At 43.0% G+C, this 21,013-nt stretch overlaps 1 protein-coding gene across 1 annotated transcript in view; it reads left to right on the forward strand.

Annotated features, from left to right (window-relative positions):
- adgrg6 (adhesion G protein-coupled receptor G6) overlaps nt 1–21,013 on the forward strand; it is a 137,488-nt gene that overhangs the window by 2,434 nt on the left and 114,041 nt on the right. The window contains exon 2 of the mRNA XM_050057926.1: nt 11,515–11,609. Coding sequence (XP_049913883.1) covers nt 11,515–11,609 — 95 coding nt within the window. The remainder of the gene's footprint in view (nt 1–11,514; nt 11,610–21,013) is intronic.

The following is a 21,013-nucleotide window of genomic DNA, read 5'->3' on the forward strand; positions in this document are numbered from 1 at the left end:
TTTGGTTTGAAAGAGAGACAAAGGTTTTGGCAGCTCAGACGCCAGAAAGAGGTTGATGTGGTATGTTTCTGTAAACCATGAGTCTGTTACATTTGTACTCTTCATATGAGTCGTATTAACGTTTCTAAAGTGACGTGGTATATGAGCTGACCTTTATCAGGAGGTGGAGGAGATGGTGTTACACCCGGGTGAGATACCTGCCAGGATTGTGCCATAAAAAGTTTTGTTTTATGTCCCCGTGCCGGTGATAGCCGAGGACAGGGGCATTATGTTTTCAGGTTGTCTGTCCATCCATCCCATCATTGTGAGCATGACATCTCAAGAATGTCTCATGGGAATTTCTTCAAGTTTGGCACAAACGTCCATTTCAACTTGAGGATGAAGTGATTAGATTTTGGTGGTCATAGGTCAAAAGTCAAGGTCGCTGTGACCTCATCTGTCTCATTCTTGTGAGCGTGATATTTCAAAAATATCTTAAGATTCTTCAAATTTGGCACAAACGTTTGCTCGGCCTCAGTGATGAACTGAATGGATTTCAGTAGTCAAAGGTCAAGGTCAGTGTGACCTTGTATCACTCTTATTCTTGTGAACTCGATATGTCGAGAATGCCTTGAGAGAATTTTTCTAAATTTGGCACAAATGTTCAGCGATGAACTAAATAGATTTTGGTGGTCAAAGTTCGAAGGTCACTGTGACCTTGCCTCCATCTCAATCTTGTGAATGTGATATCTCAAGAACATCTTGAGGGGATCTTTTCAAATTTGGCACAAACATCAACTTTGAGTCCAACACATTCTCACTCCGACCTCGTCACATTGACGTTTTGGTCATACATGGTGCAAGGTACTCTGGGTGAGTTGGTTGTTGACGTTCCCTTATTTCAAATTACATTTCTGTTTTCACAGGAAATTTAATGTTTGCATACAGTCTCTTTCAAAATAAAAGCACTAGATGGGTACAACAATAAACACGTGGTTGGGTTCAGGAAAAAAAAACAATCTTACGGGACACGAACACCGCTCTCTTGGGTGAAAGTCGGTGTTTGTTGGACCCATCCACCACCCCTCCCATCCGCCCGCCCCATTCGGACTTTTACCGCCTTGACATTTGTCCTTGTCCTGCCACACCCCTGACACCGCTGAGCGCCATTAAACTATAACGGCAACCACTGCGTATCATGCCGATGTTAAAGGACACCTTTTTCGTTGGTTTCTGACGTCACATGTCACTGCCCAAGCACCGGATTTCGACGACTTTGAAGTGAGACCAGGCTCGTGAGTCAAGGATACATTGATTAGAATTTGGTGGTCGAAGGTCAAAGGTCTCTGTGACCTCACAAATCAGGTTTTTGGCCATGCCTGAAGAATTAATAGATACTGAATTGGTGACTCTAATCTTGAAACTGTGCTGATTGTATAGATCTTCTGTGTGTGAAGCATCCATGTTTTCACTGACATGGATGGAGACTGTCAGAGACACTGGACTGGTGGGCGGAGTCACACAACCACAGGGCGGTGATTCTAGTCCTAAGTTGCTGACATAGGAGGAGCTCATGCCACTGTTTACAGAACGTTATTGTTCATCAGTGTGGACGCTCACGTCTTTATCGTTCTCGGTGCGGACTTCTATTAAATTCTTCCAAACTGTATTTCGAGCACAGACGCACCCAAACATGCTGCTGCTTAGCTTTCATTATTCTGTCCCCATGTTGTGAGGGGGTGGAGGGGAGCAGGTTTATGTAAATACACTCACATTGTCATTCACACAGATTTACAGCCACATGTTTGACAGGAAGTTGGCTTCAGATTTGAAACCAGGGGGCTCAGTGTGGAGCTCAGACCTTCGCCAACGCTTCAGAGACGAGGGCAGAGTCCCATCACTTCTTCCTCCACCTCCACATCTGATTAGAGAGCAGCAGTTGACAGTGAGGCAGACTAATTACACAAACGCAGTGTAATCCATATGGATGACAAATCACAGACTCTGATCGTAATCTAAATTAAATAACTTCTGTTTAACTTCTGAGAGACGTTTCTAAGAATCAAAGAGATCAAAAACATGTCAGAAATGAAGCAGCAGTGGAAGGAGACAAGCAGGAGGCAGTGTGAAGGGCGCGAGGAACAGAACTGTTGTAACGACTCTGTCAAAGCTCTTTTTCTTGATTTAAAGGGGAATGTCAGAGTTTTTTGTTCTGGAGCTCTCAGCAGTGTGATGGTGTGATTGTGTGATCCAGGACTTGTGGGCCACAAAATGTCTGACTCGAGGCGGCTGCCGTCCAGCCCTGCAGACACATGAATCGCTCTCTTTATGTGGTCGTGTCCGCGGCCTTGTTCGCTGACCTTGCTCCGCTTGTCATTCACTCCCATTTCCATACTGCAGGCGGAGGCGGGAGGAGGGGAAACAAGGAAACAAGACGCACGAGTTGACAAAGAGGCGAGTTTTCTTTAATGTCAGGAGCTGCATGAATTTGCAGCACTGGACGCGACGGAGCTGGACGATGAAATTAAATCGAGTCCTGTTCTCTCTGCTTTCCATATTTATGATGCGCTCGCTCAGAGTTCCCTTCAAATGTAAAGAGAGTAAAACTAGATTTAATCAAAAGCTCAGGGAGGCTCAAACTTCCCTCCTCAGTCCTCGTCTGCTTTTACTTTCCTCACCTCGTCCTGTTTTAATGTCAGTCTGACATGAGCTGAATAATTCATCAGTTTGATGAGTGAACGTACAGCTGACACTTTTTCACTCACACTCGGCTCCTCTGTTGCTCCGCAGACAAACACTGACTACTTCAAACTTTCAGGACTTTAAGACCAAACTTTACTGCAGCAGGTCAGAACCTGTCATCACGTCTCTGGATAAAAGGATTAACGTGTTGAGCAGTGTCGGGCTCGTTACACTGAAAATATAATAGTCTTTTCAAAAGTAATATTTTAACTTTACTCATTACTCGCTGCCGACTAAAATCCAGTTTGGGTTGTTTAGCTACAGCCGACCTCTGCAGCCGAGGAGTGCTCACCCTTGGTGCGGTGTATTTCCTGGAGCTTCATGTTGTTGTGCTGATGGTCGTTGTAGCTGAGGTGTTTCAGACCAGACGTTTGAGGACGTGCTTTTTGCAGTGGGAAGAGTTTTAGTGCGACTACCTGCAGCAGCAGAGTTCTTGTCATATTTCCTCCTGACAAAATCAAAGTAGTGGGAATATTTCCAGCTGCTGAGGTAACATCTCCAGCTAACTTGCTAACGTGATGACAAAATAACAAGTTGTTTGGTTTTGGAGTAACTGTAATAATATCACTGAAATTTCATCAGTAATTAGTTACACTACTCGTTACTGGAATATTATTACAACACTGCTGCTGGTCTACCTGAAGTTCACCAAATCACAGCTGCCGTTCATGTTTTATTATCGATCATTTCTAAATGAATTTGTTTTGAAGAGGTCAACATTTTGGGAAATATGTACATGTCTATGAGTACAGACAGCGTGTGACAGGTTGTGAAATACTGCCGCTTCATAATGCCCCTCTCTCAGGGATGGGCAGTATTTCTATTACTTGTATTTAGAATACATATTTCAATTACAGTTGAGTATTTTGTAATTTATATTTGATAAGGCAGATAAAAAGCAAATGTAATTTGTAACAAAATACTTTTGAGTGGAGTAATTTTGTATTTAAAGTACTCAAAATACTTTCTCCACGAATCAAAAAACAAAAATAATAGGCTACACATTCTTATAACATTGGATGTAACAATATTTTTTACTTATTTTTAAAAAAAAAAATATTTTTATCTATATGTTTTTTTTTTCAGTGACCTAGTGGTCTGTTTTACTGGACTGTGCATAACATAGGAAATTGTATGTTGTTGTGGTTGATGCTTGGGATGAGTATGCTACATATTAATTACATTACAACTACATGTCCCTAGCTTTTTTTTCTCTTTTTCATTTGAAAAAGTTGAACACGGGGCTCCAAAGGCTCCGAGTTAGACAGCAAACAAGTTAACTAGCTACAGTATCTTGCTGCTGTTTAGCTAGACCGTTGGTGGACAGTTCACAGCACAGCCAGACTAGACTTGCCAGACATGCTGCTCACGTGGATGGACCCACACTACCAGTAGACTACCTTGCTGCTCACGTCTTCCAAGTTCAACAGATTGTCATGCGAAACTGTGAGAAAACAAGCACAGATTTGCAATAGCTGCGACCAAATTTGCTACTATCACGCCATTAATGGATGAATCATGGTTCTTCTTTCTGGCATAGTTACTCATGGTCTCTAATTGCAGCATGTAAATTTTGAGCATTTTTGGTCAAGGACTTTTTGAGTTATTTCACAAAAAGATTTGAATCAGTTAGTATAGCGCCACCTATGGACGAATCATGGGCATTCTTTCTGGTGTAGTTACTCATGGTCTCTAATTGCAGTATGCAAATTTTGAGCATTTTAAGCAAGGATTTATTGAGTTATTCAAGAAAAGCTTTGTGGACCAACCGACCAACCAACCGACCGACAGAGTGACCTATAGAACTGCGGGTCGCTGCTAAAAAGAAAAAGAAAAAAAGTATTTTCTGTATTTGAAAATACAAAATACATGTATTTTATTTTGATACATTTATTTGAGGGATATTTTGTATTTTGTATCAAAATACATTTTGATGTATTTTTGCCCCCCCTGTGTGTGATATCAACTCTGACAGCACCCTTTAGCGTCTTTATGAGACGCATCAGGCTTCAGCTAACATCAGGCTTCAGCTAACATCAGGCTTCAGCTAACAGTTTGTGTCCCATGTGAAACCAAAAGTCAGTGTTGTTTTAACGTAACATTACACAATTCACATACGGTTGCTGTACACTCAGCACTCACGAGATATATTCATGTCATGTTACGTTAAAAAAAAGTAACGTAACTTTTTTTTTTAAACCTAACCACCAGGGCTGCACCGATATGGATTTTTGCAACTGATACGATCACCGATAATTTTATATTTTTGTGTATGACCTGTAGTTTGTGTCACAGCCACAGCTCTGACTGAACCAAATCAAACTGACATCAGGCGCCGTCTCATCGTCCCACAACAGACTAGCCTACAGCTACCAAGTAGAATAGCGCTGCATCACATGGCGAGTGGTTATTAATAAGTTTGATAACACAGTTGAACCCTGCTGCTGCTGATTAGCTCGTGCTAACACTCTGCAGACGGTCCTTCAGCGCTGTGTCTAACAGAGGTCTTGCGGTCTCAAATCGGTCGGCGCAATCCTGTTGTCTTCCTCTGGAGCTGTGAAAGACGTCGACATATTTTGCCCTTCTACACAGCGAGCTGCAGTTGTTGTTCTTCTTCTTCTCTGTGTTTATTGACGACTCACAAACCAAGTTTAAAGGCACATGTAGCTCCACCCACTGTGTCGGTGTGTAGATGCTGCCCTTGTTAAGTCAATGAAAGCAGTCTGGCTTCATATTATCGGCGCTATTTATTGGCTGTAATTTTAATTACCTGAATAATGTATGTTAATAAAAATGTCCCATCATCGGCCTGACACATTTTGCATCCCTGCTAACCATGTGCAACTGTGATCGTCACGTGTTCAGCACAAAACTGCGAATTTTAGTTGTCATATACGAGCTATTCTGTCCTCTACCTGTAGGGGCGCTAATTTTGGAAACACTTCTGTGACTCGTATTTGAGGGAATGAACATGTGGTGGTCTCATAAGTTGAAGGACTTGTTGTTGCTCTCCCTCCTTTGGAGCGTCCCTCTGTCGTCTGACTCACAGTGTGGAGCTGCCTGATGCTGTAACTCAGCGAGTCTTCATCAAGAGTAGAGTTTGAGTTGTCGCTGTGCTGACTGTGATTTCTGCCTTCAACATCACACAGCTCTCAGCTCTGTGTTTTACAGTCTGCTGACGCTTAGATATGTCGAAGTCATCTCAGCCAGGTGACGACGAGCCAACGACAACACCAAACACAACATTTAGATTTGCTCCGCTGTGGTCTGGGTGGAAATGTGTTGAAGCAGAGGAGATTCTACACTGATGATGTCACTTTACTGCCTAGCAACGGCCTTATTTTCATGTTGTCTGGATACGGTGACCTCTGACCTTTGGCCGGCTAACTGCTAATGCTAATGTGGCTACATAATGTCAGTGTGGAGCTGCTCCTGTGCTTAAAGAGCTCCACACTGCTCACTGCTGGTACTGTGGGCTGCTTATTTGTCCCTAACTAATGTAGTGATGTATGAGTATTACGTAACGTCACAGAACACTAATTTGGCCCCACACCACCATGTGCATGTTGCACACAGTGATATACACTCACTCAGATTAACCCCTGTGCTCCCACACACACACACACACATAACAGGCCGAGCCCACAGCCACACAGATGAAACAATAGTGAACAACAAACATCCGCTCTACAACCAGAGCACATCCTGCTGCGACTCTGAATCAACATCATCTTCATTATTGTCATGCATCAGCACCCAGGAGATAATTATCTTACACACACACACACACACAGACAGGCGGGGTTGCAGAGCCGTGCACACACACACGCACTGAGACGAGCACAGTTAAATTAAAAGTAATCGGTCAGTGGGAGGAGGTGATGGTGACCAGTGATGTTTAACCTGTTGTAAGTTCAATAGATACAAGTCAGGGTTTTATTTGTAAAAATATTCTATCAGGAAATGTACAGTTTGCATACAGTCTCTTTCAAAATACAAGAGCTACATCAGTACAACACTGTGAGTTGATGCTTTTTTCCTTTGACGACACACACACTTGGTTGGGTTTAGGAAAAAAGAACAGGGTTTGGCTTTACAGTCTTACAGGAAGTGAACACCGGCCTCCTGGGTGAAAGTCGCTGATTGGTGGACCCAGTCTCCATTCCTCACGCCTGCCCCATTTGGGGTCCGTCCCAAGTCTCTTAAATTACTGCTAGTTATCTTACCTAGCTGACTTTGCTAGCTGTTTAGCCCGTCCCACCTAGGAAAAAACGCGAGGAGCTAGCACTAGGAGCGATGAGCGAGCATTGTCGGTTTAAGAGACATGAGACGTCCTTTCCACTGAAGCGTCACATGAAGCAACATCCATTCCTGATGACGGCGGCACCGCTGGATCTGCTCCGTAAAGCAGCCAGCATCTGGCGTTACTATGGGTACATCCCAAGTCTCATTATATTTGCTGACCAAAACAGTAGCCCCCACCCCCGCCGTCATGACTCTGGTCACACACTTTTTCATGTATTACCATTGTTATTGACTCATTTCTCAAAGTTTGTGCAATTAGAGAACGGTCTGTAGCCCTGCTATTCCACTGTCACTGTGATGAGCACTATCATTTAATTAACTCACCATCATTCAACATAGTCAGCGATTCATTGCAAAGAATGCATGTAACGGGTACTCTTGTACTGTTTCTCTGCCATCTCGTTCAAATGTGCCAGATGTAGAGGACGGGTATTTATACATCATGGCGTTCAGCTGAAAATTGTTCCGGATAGAAAGCTCTCGACCGTCCTAGCTCGTAGCTGCTTAAAGCTTGCTGTTAGCTCCTAGCGCTAGCTCCTCGCTGCACAAATAAGAGACTTGGGATGGCCTCGAAGATGGCGGACCTCGAAGCAGTAGCAGTATAAAAATAAGAGACTTGGGATGGACCCTTGGACTTTCGCCGCCTTAACTTGCATTGGTGTCCTGCTGCGTTTCCCCCTGACGCCACCAGGCGCCGTTAACAATAACAGCGACCGGCTGCGTATCATGCCGACATGAGACAGCTTTTTTTGTTGATGTATGACGCCGGAAGCCACTGACTAAGCGCCAGTATTTGACGAGCCAGCAGAAAATAAAATTAAAGCCAAAACATTTACATCACAAAACGTTAAAATGTCGCCACCTTTAAACAGACAGCACTTTGAAATGTGGAGCTGAAACTCACTCAGTGGGTGTCAGAATTTTGGAAGCAACATTAAGTGAAACAGCAACACAAGATGTCAGGGTATGTTTTATATATTGACTGATGTCACCCAGGAAGAGCCAATCACCACCTCCGTCTGTCAGGCTCCTGTCTGCACACACACCTGACTCTCATCAGTCAGTAATCAGACACACACACACACTGAGGCAACACAGTGAACAGTTGAAGGTGAGCAGACGTCCATCATCCTTCCTTCACTCAGCTGGAGTCACATTAAACACAGAGTTTCAGTCAGACAGTAGAAACTGTGACTTATCTTCACATCACAACCTCATCATGAATAAACTGTGTCCTCGGTGCCTTTTCTCTGGACTGAACACTGAAGCCAAGCATGACAGTGACCTTATACTGGGAACCAGAATGGTGCTAATGAGCTCTGGTTTCCACCAGTAGCCTCATTTCCACTGCTGGAACTTAACAAGCACTAACCTGCAGCTCCTCATCATGTGAAGCTTTAAAGAGCTGTGAGCTTCCTCCTCCTGTTTCCACTCAACTCTCCTCCAGGTTATTTTCTGTCACGCTGAGCTTGTGTGAATCTCGGCTCCCTGCTGAGGCGGCTCGTACTGGTCAGTAGGTTAAACTGCCGCCAGGGCAACACGTCGCTGTTTGCTCTGTTGTGTTAAAGTGAAGGCTTTCCTTCTCTGTGCGACTGCAGCAGTAACATGGAACCTGTCATGGTTGTTGTGACGTCAGGTCTGCAAAACGCTGGATCACATTAAATGATAACATTTTAAAAAGGACACAACAGCACTGCTTTATTTCACTCTTGAGGTCTCTCTCTGTTTATCAGACCACAGATGAGACAAGAATTAGCTGCTAGCTATGCTCTGGTGCCTCCGCCTTGTTCCCCACCGCTGTGGACTGTTTCCCCGGGAGGAGAGTGGGCGGCAGCAACAGAAAGTTTGCTGATCTGGCGAGGAGTCGGGGCTGTCCAGCCCCTGGAGCTGGGGTGCACTTGAGGTGCTGCCCGCTCTCTTCTTGGCGAGGTGGTCTGAAGCAGCGGGGAGTGAGGCGGAGGACTCACTGTGATTTTAAGGCTCTTGCTAACATTGGCTACATCATCATGAGCCTTTAGCTTCGGGGCGCAGAAGGCTAAAATATTACCAACGTTTTCTCTCCATCTCTGAAACACATTGCTGATATTGAGACGTTTTATTCAGTTTATTTTCAGACTGAGACTCTGTTTTTGATAAGTCCGTCTTCCTTCGTTGAGTTGGATTGAATCGGGCTTTCACCATCTGAAGGGCCGTGCATTTGCAGAACACCGAATAGAGTGTGCCAGGGCTAACGTCAAAACCCGGAAGTTTAGCATCGCGCTGGTTCCCGGAAGAGAAAGTGAATGTGATTTTTGCATTGTGTTTTGGATTCTGTCAGAAAATAAGCTCTGTGGCTAACACACGTTTATGATACTTACAGGTTTTGTTCAGCGAGATAATCTTCACATATGAACACCTTTCATACCGCATTTGAAGCTTAAATGTGATCACCAGAAGTAAAAAGCTAACGTTAGGCTTTAACGGACTACATGACTACTCCACGGTCACATGACTCTTGACGTCACCGCCACTAAGCTTTCAACTGATTTCGGCCACTTTATTTTAAAAACATTGTATAATGGGGAAATCGGACTGTTGAAGCTAAATAAGAAGCTGTAATGGCGGACTGCCAGCACTCTCGCCTGTTCGGGGGTGATGACGTTTAATGTCCCCGACAGGGTTTGTAGTCCTATTGAGCAACTTGTTAGCAACCGCCTTTTTTACGACACGTAAAAGCTTCAAAATTCACAAGTAGGGTATTTACTGACGTGTTTTATGTCGTAGAACAAAACCTGAAACTCACTTAAGCTTTTGTTAACCACAGACCTTATTTGAGGCATTTTACCAAAATCCCATTCAAAAAACGTACTGACTTTTAGACGAGAGAACCGGAAGTGCTAAAAACGCTAACGGAGTTCCGGGTTTACTGGCACACTCTATAGGGATGTCCTCTCTGTGAAACGTCCCGCGATTCAACCCAGTCTCACTCTGACGTACTGGCACTAACTCCCAGGGATACTGAGCTGTCCTGAGCAGCACCAGAGTTCAGCCTCAGTAACTCGTCCCCAAAGTGACGGAGAGCTGTGGAACTGAAAGCAGAACCTGTGAGAATGGACACATGTTGTTCAGTGACAGACAGACAGGAGGATTATGGGCCACGTTATCTCTCACCAGTTGTCAGACGAGCTGCAGTACTCCGAATGTTTTTGGGGCGTCGGCCTCTAAAATCCCGCCGAGGCTGTTCTGTGAAAGAGAGGTGGTTTTCAGGTCTTTGAGTCCCAGAAGACAAACTTCAGCAGCTGCGTTGAGCAACAGCAACGATGTGTTGAGATAAAACACAGTTTGTTATTCTTCACCAAACACATGGAAATTTATCCGCCAGATATAATAAACATGGAAACACGGACGGTGATTTCTCCCACTGAGCTCATCTTCACAGGCTGATACAGACACTGGGGTTTAAAACAAGATCAATAACCTTTAAATTCTGCTATTTTTTACCAACATTTTCGGTTTTATTTATTTATCTATTTAAAATAAGTTTACAAAACCTAGGATTGATACCTGTGATGTGTGTGTGTGTGTGTGTGTGGACTGTAAACATGCATGTATATGTGGGAAGGGAGATTTTACATTTATTACGTTACAGACGCAGAAGTTGTTGCAGCTCTACATGTTCCAGGACTCAGTATGAATGAATGTAATCAATAACAACATGTGATATTAACAGCAGGACGATGTGTTGAGGCCAAACTGAGCGTTTCCGTGTGCTGAGTTGTGATCTGTTAATAAACTTGAGTCATTAAAAGCTTCCACACTGATGACGACTTGTCTCATTAACAGCTCAAGTGTCTTCTAACATTATCATCACCTGATGGAGCAATCTGATTGGCTCTCTGGGGATTAGCATTCGAGCTGAAGGCGTAAACACACACACACACACACACACTCAGAGACATATTTTTCATTCAGAACACACACCCTGATCAACATGATTCATACGTACAAAACTTTGTCACCCCAGTAACGGCAACTGTTTATGAGATAAATGTCTTAAACGGTGGTTTGAATCAGTGTGAGCGTGTTAGCGTTAGCATTTAGCTTAATGTTCAGTGTTTTCTGATCTGTAGGATGTTTCTGTGTCTGTCCCCACTCTGGACATGTGGGGCAGTTTGAGGGTTGTTGTTGTTTGTGTTGATTTTGTTGGAAAACAACATTCATTTTTTGCAGAAATGATCAGCTTGGATGTCAAAGTGCGACTCTTTGCCTCAGACTGGTCGACGAACCTGACAGATGTTAAACAGCTGAGCCTTTAAGGTTTCCCGGTGGTCACGTGTGTGTCAGTGTGTGCATTTAGGAATCAGTGTTTGTCCTGGTGATGCTCTTTAGTGTCAACAAGCTAAATCACACACTCGTCTGAATATGAAAAGTATGTCGACGGCTGCTGTGAAAACCAACGTTCACATTGTTCTGTGTTTTACTGACCGATGTCCCTCTGTGTTCCTGCAGGGAGTCCTGTACAGGCGGAGGAGGAGGAGGAGGAAGGTGGAGGCTCCGTCATGTTGTCCCAGTCGTGCTGCTGTGGATGAGTCTGCACAGACACGGTAGGATCCAGCTCGCTCTTTGCTTCTCTCCAGAACAGAAAGTGTCAGGATGGATGGATTCAGTCTTTAACTGATCGGACTGAAGGAGTTAAATTAAAAACAAGTTGCTCTCACAGCTGTGAAACTCAGAAACTTTTCCTTCCCCTGACCTAAATTAAATCTGCATCACACCGACATCTTATGCGTCAGCTTTTACACACATGAAGAGCCTCGAACACAGAACTTCAGCTGGAACCAAACTCTGACTGAGAGGTCTAAGTTTAGTGCACGTTAAGGGTACGCCAGCATTTCACGTTGCTAATATTACAGCTCGTTCTGCAGCTTTGAGCTGACGTGTCTCAGCTGAACACTTGAAGTGACCGTCAGGAGACATAAATGAAAAGTTCTGGAAACATTCACCAGTTGGTCTGCAGTCGCTTCCTCCTCAGCCTCTTTCTAAAACACATCAACGACCAGAAATCTACGGTGGCTGAGACGTTTCAAACAAATTGCGGATCAAGGACGCTTTGCAAATTCAAAAAACACCAGCACGTTAACAGACAACACAAATGCAGAAGTCACAACGTAAGAGAGTGTCGACTGATGTTGACAGTGCGACAGGCCGACCAGTTTTAAATTAATATGATTCATCTTTGTGTACTCACAGCAGGCTGTTATGAAGCCAGCTATGCATCACATCATTTAGCCAACAGTCGGTCAGATGAGTGTAACCTGAGCTGCAGCTGTGTGTGGACACACTGATCCTTTTTATAAATATAAAAAAATATAAAGACATTGAAGAACAATCACACTGTGATAAAAATCATCTTCTCAAACAAACTCTGGTCTCCACATGTGTAGGTGATAATAATCAACTTTTATATTTGTGTTATTTCCATCTGTCCCATTCTTGTGAACATGATATCTCAAGAGCAGGGCAGTGGTTTGTGTCGTCGCCTCACAGTAAGAGGGTTCCTGCTTTGAACCCAGGGTGGGGAGCCCTGCTGTGTGGAGTTCTCCCTGTGTCAGCGTGGGTTTCCTCCAGGTGCTCCGACATGTTCTCTTTGTGTCAGCGTGGGTTTCCTCCAGGTGCTCCGACATGTTCTCCCTGTGTCAGTGTGGGTTTCCTCCAGTTGCTCCGACATGTTCTCCCCTTGTCAGCGTGGGTTTCCTCCAGGTGCTCCGACATGTTCTCCCCGTGTCAGCGTGGGTTTCCTCCAGGTGCTCCGACATGTTCTCCCCGTGTCAGCGTGGGTTTCCTCCAGGTGCTCCACCTTCCTCCCACAGTCCAAAGACTTGGTTCATTCAAAACTTCTCAGATATCATAGATATCCAGCATATTTCTGTAGATGTGAAGAACGAGGCCGCAGGAAGAAGAAAACAAACACACCTTTAAACATCCCGTGTTCCTGCAGTAGATTCATCCACAGCGCCCACCACAGTGTCGGGGAACTGTCACAGCTCCTGCACAGACAACAAGGATCCTCACAACTATAGTGTTAATGTGTTGGTGGTGGTTTGTCATATTGCACAAGACACACACACACACACTCCCAGCCCCCATTAATCACCATCCCACAGTCTCTCAGAGCTACAAATGACTCGAGTGCCGCAGAAATCAATCACAATTTATGGTGAGAACATTTCTGAGGAAACAAACAGCTGTGGGAGCAAATCAACAAAACTGCAAAACAAAATACGCCTTTCACAAAACCAGGCTTCAGTCAGATGATGAGTGGAGCTGTGAGTGAATTATTAGAATGATTTTAGTGTGCAAAGTAAAGTCCATTTTCACCAGTCTTATTATCTGCAGAGATACTAAGACATTTAATACTGTAATTAAATTTGATTCTGAATGAGAGCAAAGTGGCTGCGAGGCTTTAAAGGCCCACAATGAGCCTGTAATGATTATTATAATTAAGTCATTGCAACTGTGAGATGCAGGAGGTTGAATGCTCCGACTACAACTGTACTTTTAAAGACAAAATATGAAATTAAATGGAATTTTCCAACTTTTGAGTGGTGATTAAATTTAAGAATTACCTTGCACTTAAAAGAGAAGTGCTGCCTTTCATTTAAGTTTGAGATGTTTTAAAGTTAGAGTATGTGAACATAGTTTTGTTATATTTCTGTTTGCATGTTTTATTTTCATGTCATTCATGTTTAATTTTCATGTTTTCATGATGTTTTCCTGCTGTCAGATGAAAAACTTGTGTTTCAGACTTGAGTAGAAAGTTGAGTTGAGTTTTGTGTCGGTGGTTCTCTCATGAAAAATTCATTGACGACTTGAAAACCATTCTGTTAAAAAAGCCCTTTGTGAAAACATGGGAACAGCAGAGTTCTCAGAGATGCAGCGTTTTTCATCTGACAGCAGTGATTTATATGATTTCCATCTTTCATTTGTGTCTTTTCTTCCTCCCATGTTTCCATCTTCCATACACTTGTTTCCTCTTCGCTTCATCCCACTGCTGTCTTTCGGGTTTTTTTCCACTCATATTTTCCATCCTTGCGCCCGAGCTTGCCTCGCTCTCCTCGCTCTCCTCATGTCATGTGCTTCCATTAACAAAACCGCTCGTCATGTTGCAGAAAAAGTCACGACTCATTTCATGAAACCTGCAGTCAGATATCATTTCCATCTGGTTTCTTCTGTCAGTGTTGTGAAGTGCTTTTATTTTGGAGGTGCGCTGAATCTCCAGCAGGAATCACGCTTTGATTCATGTCTTTTAAACATTGTCAGAAATTCATCTTCAGCTTCTGTCGTCACAGTTTTACATTTATTAACATCATAGATCCAAAAATACTGCAGCTGAGTGTGTTGGTGACGAGTTGAGTTTAATATTTGTAGATTTAGTTTTTTTGTTTGTTTTGTGATTAAATGTAAAGACTGCAACACCAAAATTAGTTTCTTATGATTAACATTTAAATTTGCATTTGGAGGTATGTGACAAATATCTGCTGATCTCTGAAAGTTCTCTCTGATGTTTGTCTCTCATCCAAATGTCCAGCAACGTGTTAGAAAACCTCCAGTTTTAATATTTCATGTCACCACGGCGACGACCTGAGGGTGATTCGTATTCAGTCGTTCCATCAGCTGATCGATAAAATGTTCATTCAGTCATTAACTTATTTATTAGGCTGTTTATTAACTGCTGTTTCTGATGCTTCATTTGTTCGTTGGATTGTTCTCATATTCCAGTTGGTCATTTGATTGATTGAGTGATCATTTATTCTTTGGTGTTCATTTGTTCGATTGAGTGAATGATCATTACATCAGACGCTCATTTATAGCTTGTATCCATCATTCACATGAGATTTTGATCACTTGAGTGTTTGTTTGTTTGTTTAATTGATCAGTTTTAGGTCTGATAGATTGATTGATTTTGCATTTGTTGAAATAATCAATTTTTCACTCGATTGGTCGTTCGTTTTGTTGTTTTGCTTGTTTGTTTATTCAGTAGTTTTTTTGATTGATCACTTTGTTCGTTTGTCTGTGAGCTCAATGCCTCGTTCTTCTGTTTGATTGATCATTTATTGTTTGTTTGATTCATCACATCCATTAATTGGGCAGATATGTGTTTGTTTGCTTATTCATTCATTCAGGAAACTTTAAACCGTGGGTGTGTGTGTGTGTGTGTGTGTGTGGCAGGGTGGTGCTGACATACTGATGATGTCACAGTGGTGTCAGTGTGGTCCATGGTTTTGCCCCCATGTCCCCAAAAAAACCACTAATTAAATTACTGAAGCTGATTCAGTTCCTGACTGCAAGTTTTGACAAAGGTTTGAAAGGAGCCAGCTGTCTGTCTCTCTGTATGTGGACACCTGAGCATTTCCTCCACGCGAGGTCCGGCGTTGATGTTGGTTTCCAGCTCTGCCTCCTGTCGGATGGTTGAGGTCAGAACTCCGCGCAGACTAGTGAAGTTCTTCTAAACCAAACTAGAAGAACATTTTCTTTGTGGAACCTTTAAGAGACAAACACAAACTTGGGACAGGGGTGTTTCAGCCAATTCTCACTCCCAAGGTATCAAATGCAGCCGCTTTGTCACGACTCTCGGCATGTGATATCAATGCTGAAAGCAGCGTCTTTATGAGACGCAGTGACTTGTCAACTAACTCCAGTGTAAACCCATCTGAGGCAACAGTTGCTGCTGAGAGCAACTGACACAGTAGCAAAAGCAAGAATGTTCGCAAAGGATGGGTTGGAGGGACGGTGGTTGTTGCTCCCATGATCCTGTTTAACATCAATCTAAAAGTTTCTGGTTGTCTGCTTGCGATGATGTCATTATGTTTTGCTACAAACAGTCCAATAGATGGTGAAAACATGCGGTGACGCCACAGTGTTGTCCCGTCATGGCCACGGGAGATTGTTGTCTGCATGATCCTGATTAAAACTGATCTAAAATAAGAACTGTAATACCTGCAGCGCTCTTTTTTGCAGCAGCCGAAAGGTGAGAGTTCTGTCTTTTGCGCCATCATGTCTGCTCACAATGACATCATTACGTTATGATGCAAGTGGTCCAAAAGATGGTGATAAAGTGTGGTGGTGCCAGGGCAGCAGAGATGCATGAAGACATCACTATAGCAGAGTTCAAAGGGTTAACCCACAACATGATCTTTTTTGTAATCGAGTAGTTTTGTTGCCCAAACCTGACTGCAGCCGTTTTACATTGAATACAATGCGTTTAGCTCTGTGGCCTTTGTGTCCCTACAAGACGCAGAGGGGGCGTTACGATTCAACCTGGTATGAGAATGTGTTGGGTGTCCACATACTTCTGGCCACATGGTATATTAGATAAGAGACGGAGGACAGAGACAGAAGGTGGAGACATTACTGGCTGTAGATGTTTTTCCACGTTCAAGCCGATAACTCATTAAAATGAAAAATTAAAACTCGAACAGAGAGCGAGAGAAGAGTGTGTGTGTGTGTGTGTGTGTGTGTGTGTGTGTGTGTGAGTCTTTAATGTATTTTCCATACCCTACCAGCAGCCTCAGGCCAAACCAAGCAGTTCACACACGCTCGTAAAGTTCCCAGCAGTACGAAACCACAGCGCACACACTCTCTCTCTCTCACACACACATACACACACTTCTGGTGAGGAGAACACAGCCCACATGTGTGTGTGCTGCTGACCAGTAGATAAACTGAAGGTCTGAACAGAACGAGGACAGGAAACTGTAAATGTCTCAGTGGTGAAGGACGACAGAGACGCAGGAACTTCGGTCTCTTCATACGAACGTTCTGCTCGTCCACTCTCAGACTGCAGAGTGCCGTCCTGTGTGGCGGCTGGTGTGTATTTGTGTTGATGACGGTTGGCGGTCGGATCGCTCTGACAGATGAAGGTAGTCTGTGGTAAATAAAATGAACGTACAGATTCAGTCTGATCCCACAGTGTAAGTGTGAACGTGTGGTCTGGTCATTAAGCTCTCGTCTTATATTTACTGGCTCCATGTGAACCTCATGATTTCTGCCTGTAAACAGATGAAATATCATTTAATGAGCTTCAGATTGTAACAGTGAAGAAGGAGAGCTGCAGGTCGGCACAGTGTATGTTCAGATTTCCATGACGGTGATAGCCGAGGCCGGAGGCATTATGTGTTCAGGTTGTCTGTCTGTCCTATTCTCAATAACGTCCAGGGGAATTTCTTAAAATTTGGCAACATGGCAAGAAACTCAAGCAAGTGCAGTTGCCTACGATACACTGTAGCACTTATGATTCAGTTTTGGCACAAACATTCACTTGGATTTAACAATGAACTCGTAACGTCATTTGTGGGGTGCAGATTCATTGGATATTATATGGACCATTCTATGACAATATATTGCAACCATAAACTGATTAAATTTTGGTGGTAGAAGGTGAAAGGTCAAGGCCACTGTGACCTATTTGTACCGGTATCAGTGTATCAGTGTGATATGTCGAGAACACCTCGAGGGAATTTCTTCAAATGTGGCTCAAATGTCCACTTAGTCTCAACAAAGAATCGATTCGAATTTGGTAGTCAAAGGTCAAGGTCTCTGTGACTGTGGGTCCGCTTCATTTTCGTGAATGCGATATCTCACAAACACCTTTGAGGAATTACCTCAAATTTGGCACAAACATCAAGCTCTTCTCACAACTTTTTTGTATGTTTTCCTGCGAAAAGCAGTGCACCCAAAATCCTACATATACCACATATTTAACACATTTTCTGCAATCATGCGTCCGTCTTACTCTTGTGAACACAATATGTCCTGAAGGCCTTGAGGGAGTTTTTACAAATTTGGCACGAACGTCTATTTGGACTCAACAATGAACTGATTAGATGTTGGTGATCAAAGGTCACTGTGACCTTGTCTGTCTGATTCTTGTTAACATGATATCTCAAGAGCCCCAAGGGGGAATGTCTTTAAATTTGGTTCAAACATCCACTTGACCTTATTAGACTTTGGTTGTCGAAGGTCAAGGTCACTGTGACCTTGTGTCCACCTCATTTTTGTGAACATGATATCTCAAAAACTTCTTGAGGGAACTACCTCAAATTTGGCACATACATCCACTTGGACTCAACAATAAACTGATTAAATTTTGGTGGAAGACGGTGAAAAGTCATTCTATTCTACTTCGAAGTTGAGCTTTATAATCTGGGCAGCTGATATAACTAAATTAAAGACGTCTAAAGGTTGTCAGCGGATCTTTTTTGGCATATTTGTGTGCAAGAGCAGTTAAAAAAATCCTCTGCATATACAATGCTACACTCACATGGACTCAGGCAGACGGTTGATGGAAGACAAACACGCCTTATGGATGACACAGAAAAACAAAGACCACAGTCCGATAGAACAGCATGACGGTAACATCACTAGAGGGAGAATAATTATAAGCACATCACGTCGGTGCAAGGCTATCAAACAGTGTCTCCTGAGGAACAGAGTAATACCTGTACACTTACTCCATGCCACACAACATTACTTACTGTTTTGATCCTATTTGGGTCTTGATGAAAAGTTGAAACCACACCTATATTTATATGTCAAGCACACCAACAGGCTGACAAGCTCCATGATGGCAGGTGTGGTTAACCATCTAAACCACTCAGGGTGGGTAAACAATTGACAATCAACAGTGATGGTAAGAGGCACTTTATCTCCACACGGACGATAATTTATCTCATCAAACGTCCATGTGGTTTAGCCTATGTAGGTCAGACACAAACAGCAGTAAAACCAAGATGGCAGAACCCAGGAGCTGCATCCAGAACCTGGATCAGTACAACCCGGTGGCAGTGCAACTATTTACCTCAAATTTACCTGAGTGCAGAGCTGATCTTCTCCCAGACGTGTAGTTGTAAGTGTGTAGTAGGCCAAAAATGGTGTCTGTGGGACAGATGTGACGCTCTGGCAGCTCTGCACTAACATGATCAACTTCCCCTCCATATTTATCACACACTGATATTTACTGAAGAAGGAAAGATATCTGTCGGCTGTGGTTGGTTGGTCCATGTCACATGACATTCTGTGCACGCAGCACTGCACCCTGTAAAATAGGTGCTTGGGAATATGTGCACACCGTGAGGACATCGCTCTGATGCATTCAAAACAATGAGTTTGAGGGCACAAAAAACGCAGCATGTGTACGGCCTCTAATATATAAAACTCCATCCTGCTTCCTCAGTTAATATATGACATGCCCACTGATGTCGTCACAGTTTACACTTCAGGTCAAGGAAAACCTGCTATTTATATATTTATTTATATATATTTTGGCTTCTGAAACAATTTATTTTTGGTTGAAATTAGGTGCAAGGACCAAAAAGGAACCAGTTCCATGTTGGTGGAAAAAGGAGTTCGGAGAAACTTTCTGCCACATTACTTTGAACCTTTCCTCCACATCACAGACTGATACCTGGATATAAGGGGTTAAAAAATATACCTGAACTTGCAAAATATGTTTTATTGCAGACCTAATGTTTTCTTCATGCTGTCAAATACAAATTCTACATTTGGTTCTGTTTAAAAATCTTCCGAAGTCCAATCTGACCAGTTTCCATGGAGTGACCCAGAAATGTTTCAGATGTATTTCAGAGGATTTATCCAGGGTTTTCTCCTCATGTCGTCCAGCTGTGACTCTTTCCTCTCTCCGTCTGTGAGAGCTGAGCTCCCTCAGCCTCTGTTTATATGATATTCTCACCAAGTTCAAGACACATTTACCAGTGGGTGTTGTTGTTTAGTTCTAATTTATTTTCCTGTTATTGTCTCTGTTGTAATAAACATTATCAGATATCAGCAGCTATAATTCATTATTCATAGACTGATGACATCAACACAACTAATTAATCTTGATTATACTGATTCCACTCAGACCACAGAGAGAGTCAGTGTAAGGCTCAACAGTTTCCCATGAGGTCTTTAAGCATGAGCATTTCTGCAAACCACAGATACGTTACATTTGTACATTTCGGCCATTTCTGGCTTGTTAACTCAAACTAAACATTTCACAATAAAAGCTTCACTTCCTGTTCATTTGTCACATATGCACAGTAGCCACACAGGACCACAATAAAGATTAGCAGATGTCAAAATACACAGGAAGAAAGCAATATCACATATTTAACAACCTCTTCACCATGACACTGAAATATATTTCCTTCTGTACTGTAGCAAGTCGTACTGTCCAACAATAAAACAAACGTATTACTGATAAATGGTGCTTACGCCGGGAGTATCTGTACTTTACTTTAAGTTTTACATTTCTGTCAACTTTGACTTTTTCTCCGATATATTTCTGCTAAGCATCTCTGTTACTACAAAATAGGGAAACAAGGGACCATATCAACATTTGGACATGGACGTTCAAGGTCCCCTGGGTGCGTTGGTTGTTGATGTTCTGGGACGCCTGTTTCCTTCAACATCACACACACGTGGTTAGGTTTAGGAAAAAAGAACAGGGTTTGGCTTTACAATCTTACAGGAAGTGAACACCGGCCTCCTGGGTAAAAGTTGGTGATTGTTGGACCCATCCACCACCCTTCCTGCCACTCCGGGACGTCCGCCGCCTTAACTTTAGTTGTTCTACTGCATTTCCCCCAGCGCCGCTGTGTGCTGTTAATATCGGCAACCAGACACGTATCAAGCCGACTTGAAAGGACTAGGGATGCACCGAAATGAAAATTTGTGGCCGAAGCCAAAGCCGAATAGTATTAAACGCTTGGCAGAATACCGAGTACAGAATACCGGATGCTGTTGTTTAGTTTTTCATTAGTTTTTGCAGATGAACCCCCTCCAGATTAGTGTTGTCACGGTACCAAAATTGGATCCCACTGTACGATACCAATGAAAATATCATGGTTCTGAGTAGTATCACGATACCCCAGCGAAAATGAGGCAGATGTGCCTTTTGTCATTTATAAGAAGATAAATCACTTTTCTATAATACATCAATGATATTTCA

The sequence above is a fragment of the Epinephelus moara genome, chromosome 12 (genome assembly GCF_006386435.1).
Source record: "Epinephelus moara isolate mb chromosome 12, YSFRI_EMoa_1.0, whole genome shotgun sequence".
NCBI classification, from domain to species: Eukaryota; Metazoa; Chordata; class Actinopteri; order Perciformes; family Serranidae; genus Epinephelus; species Epinephelus moara.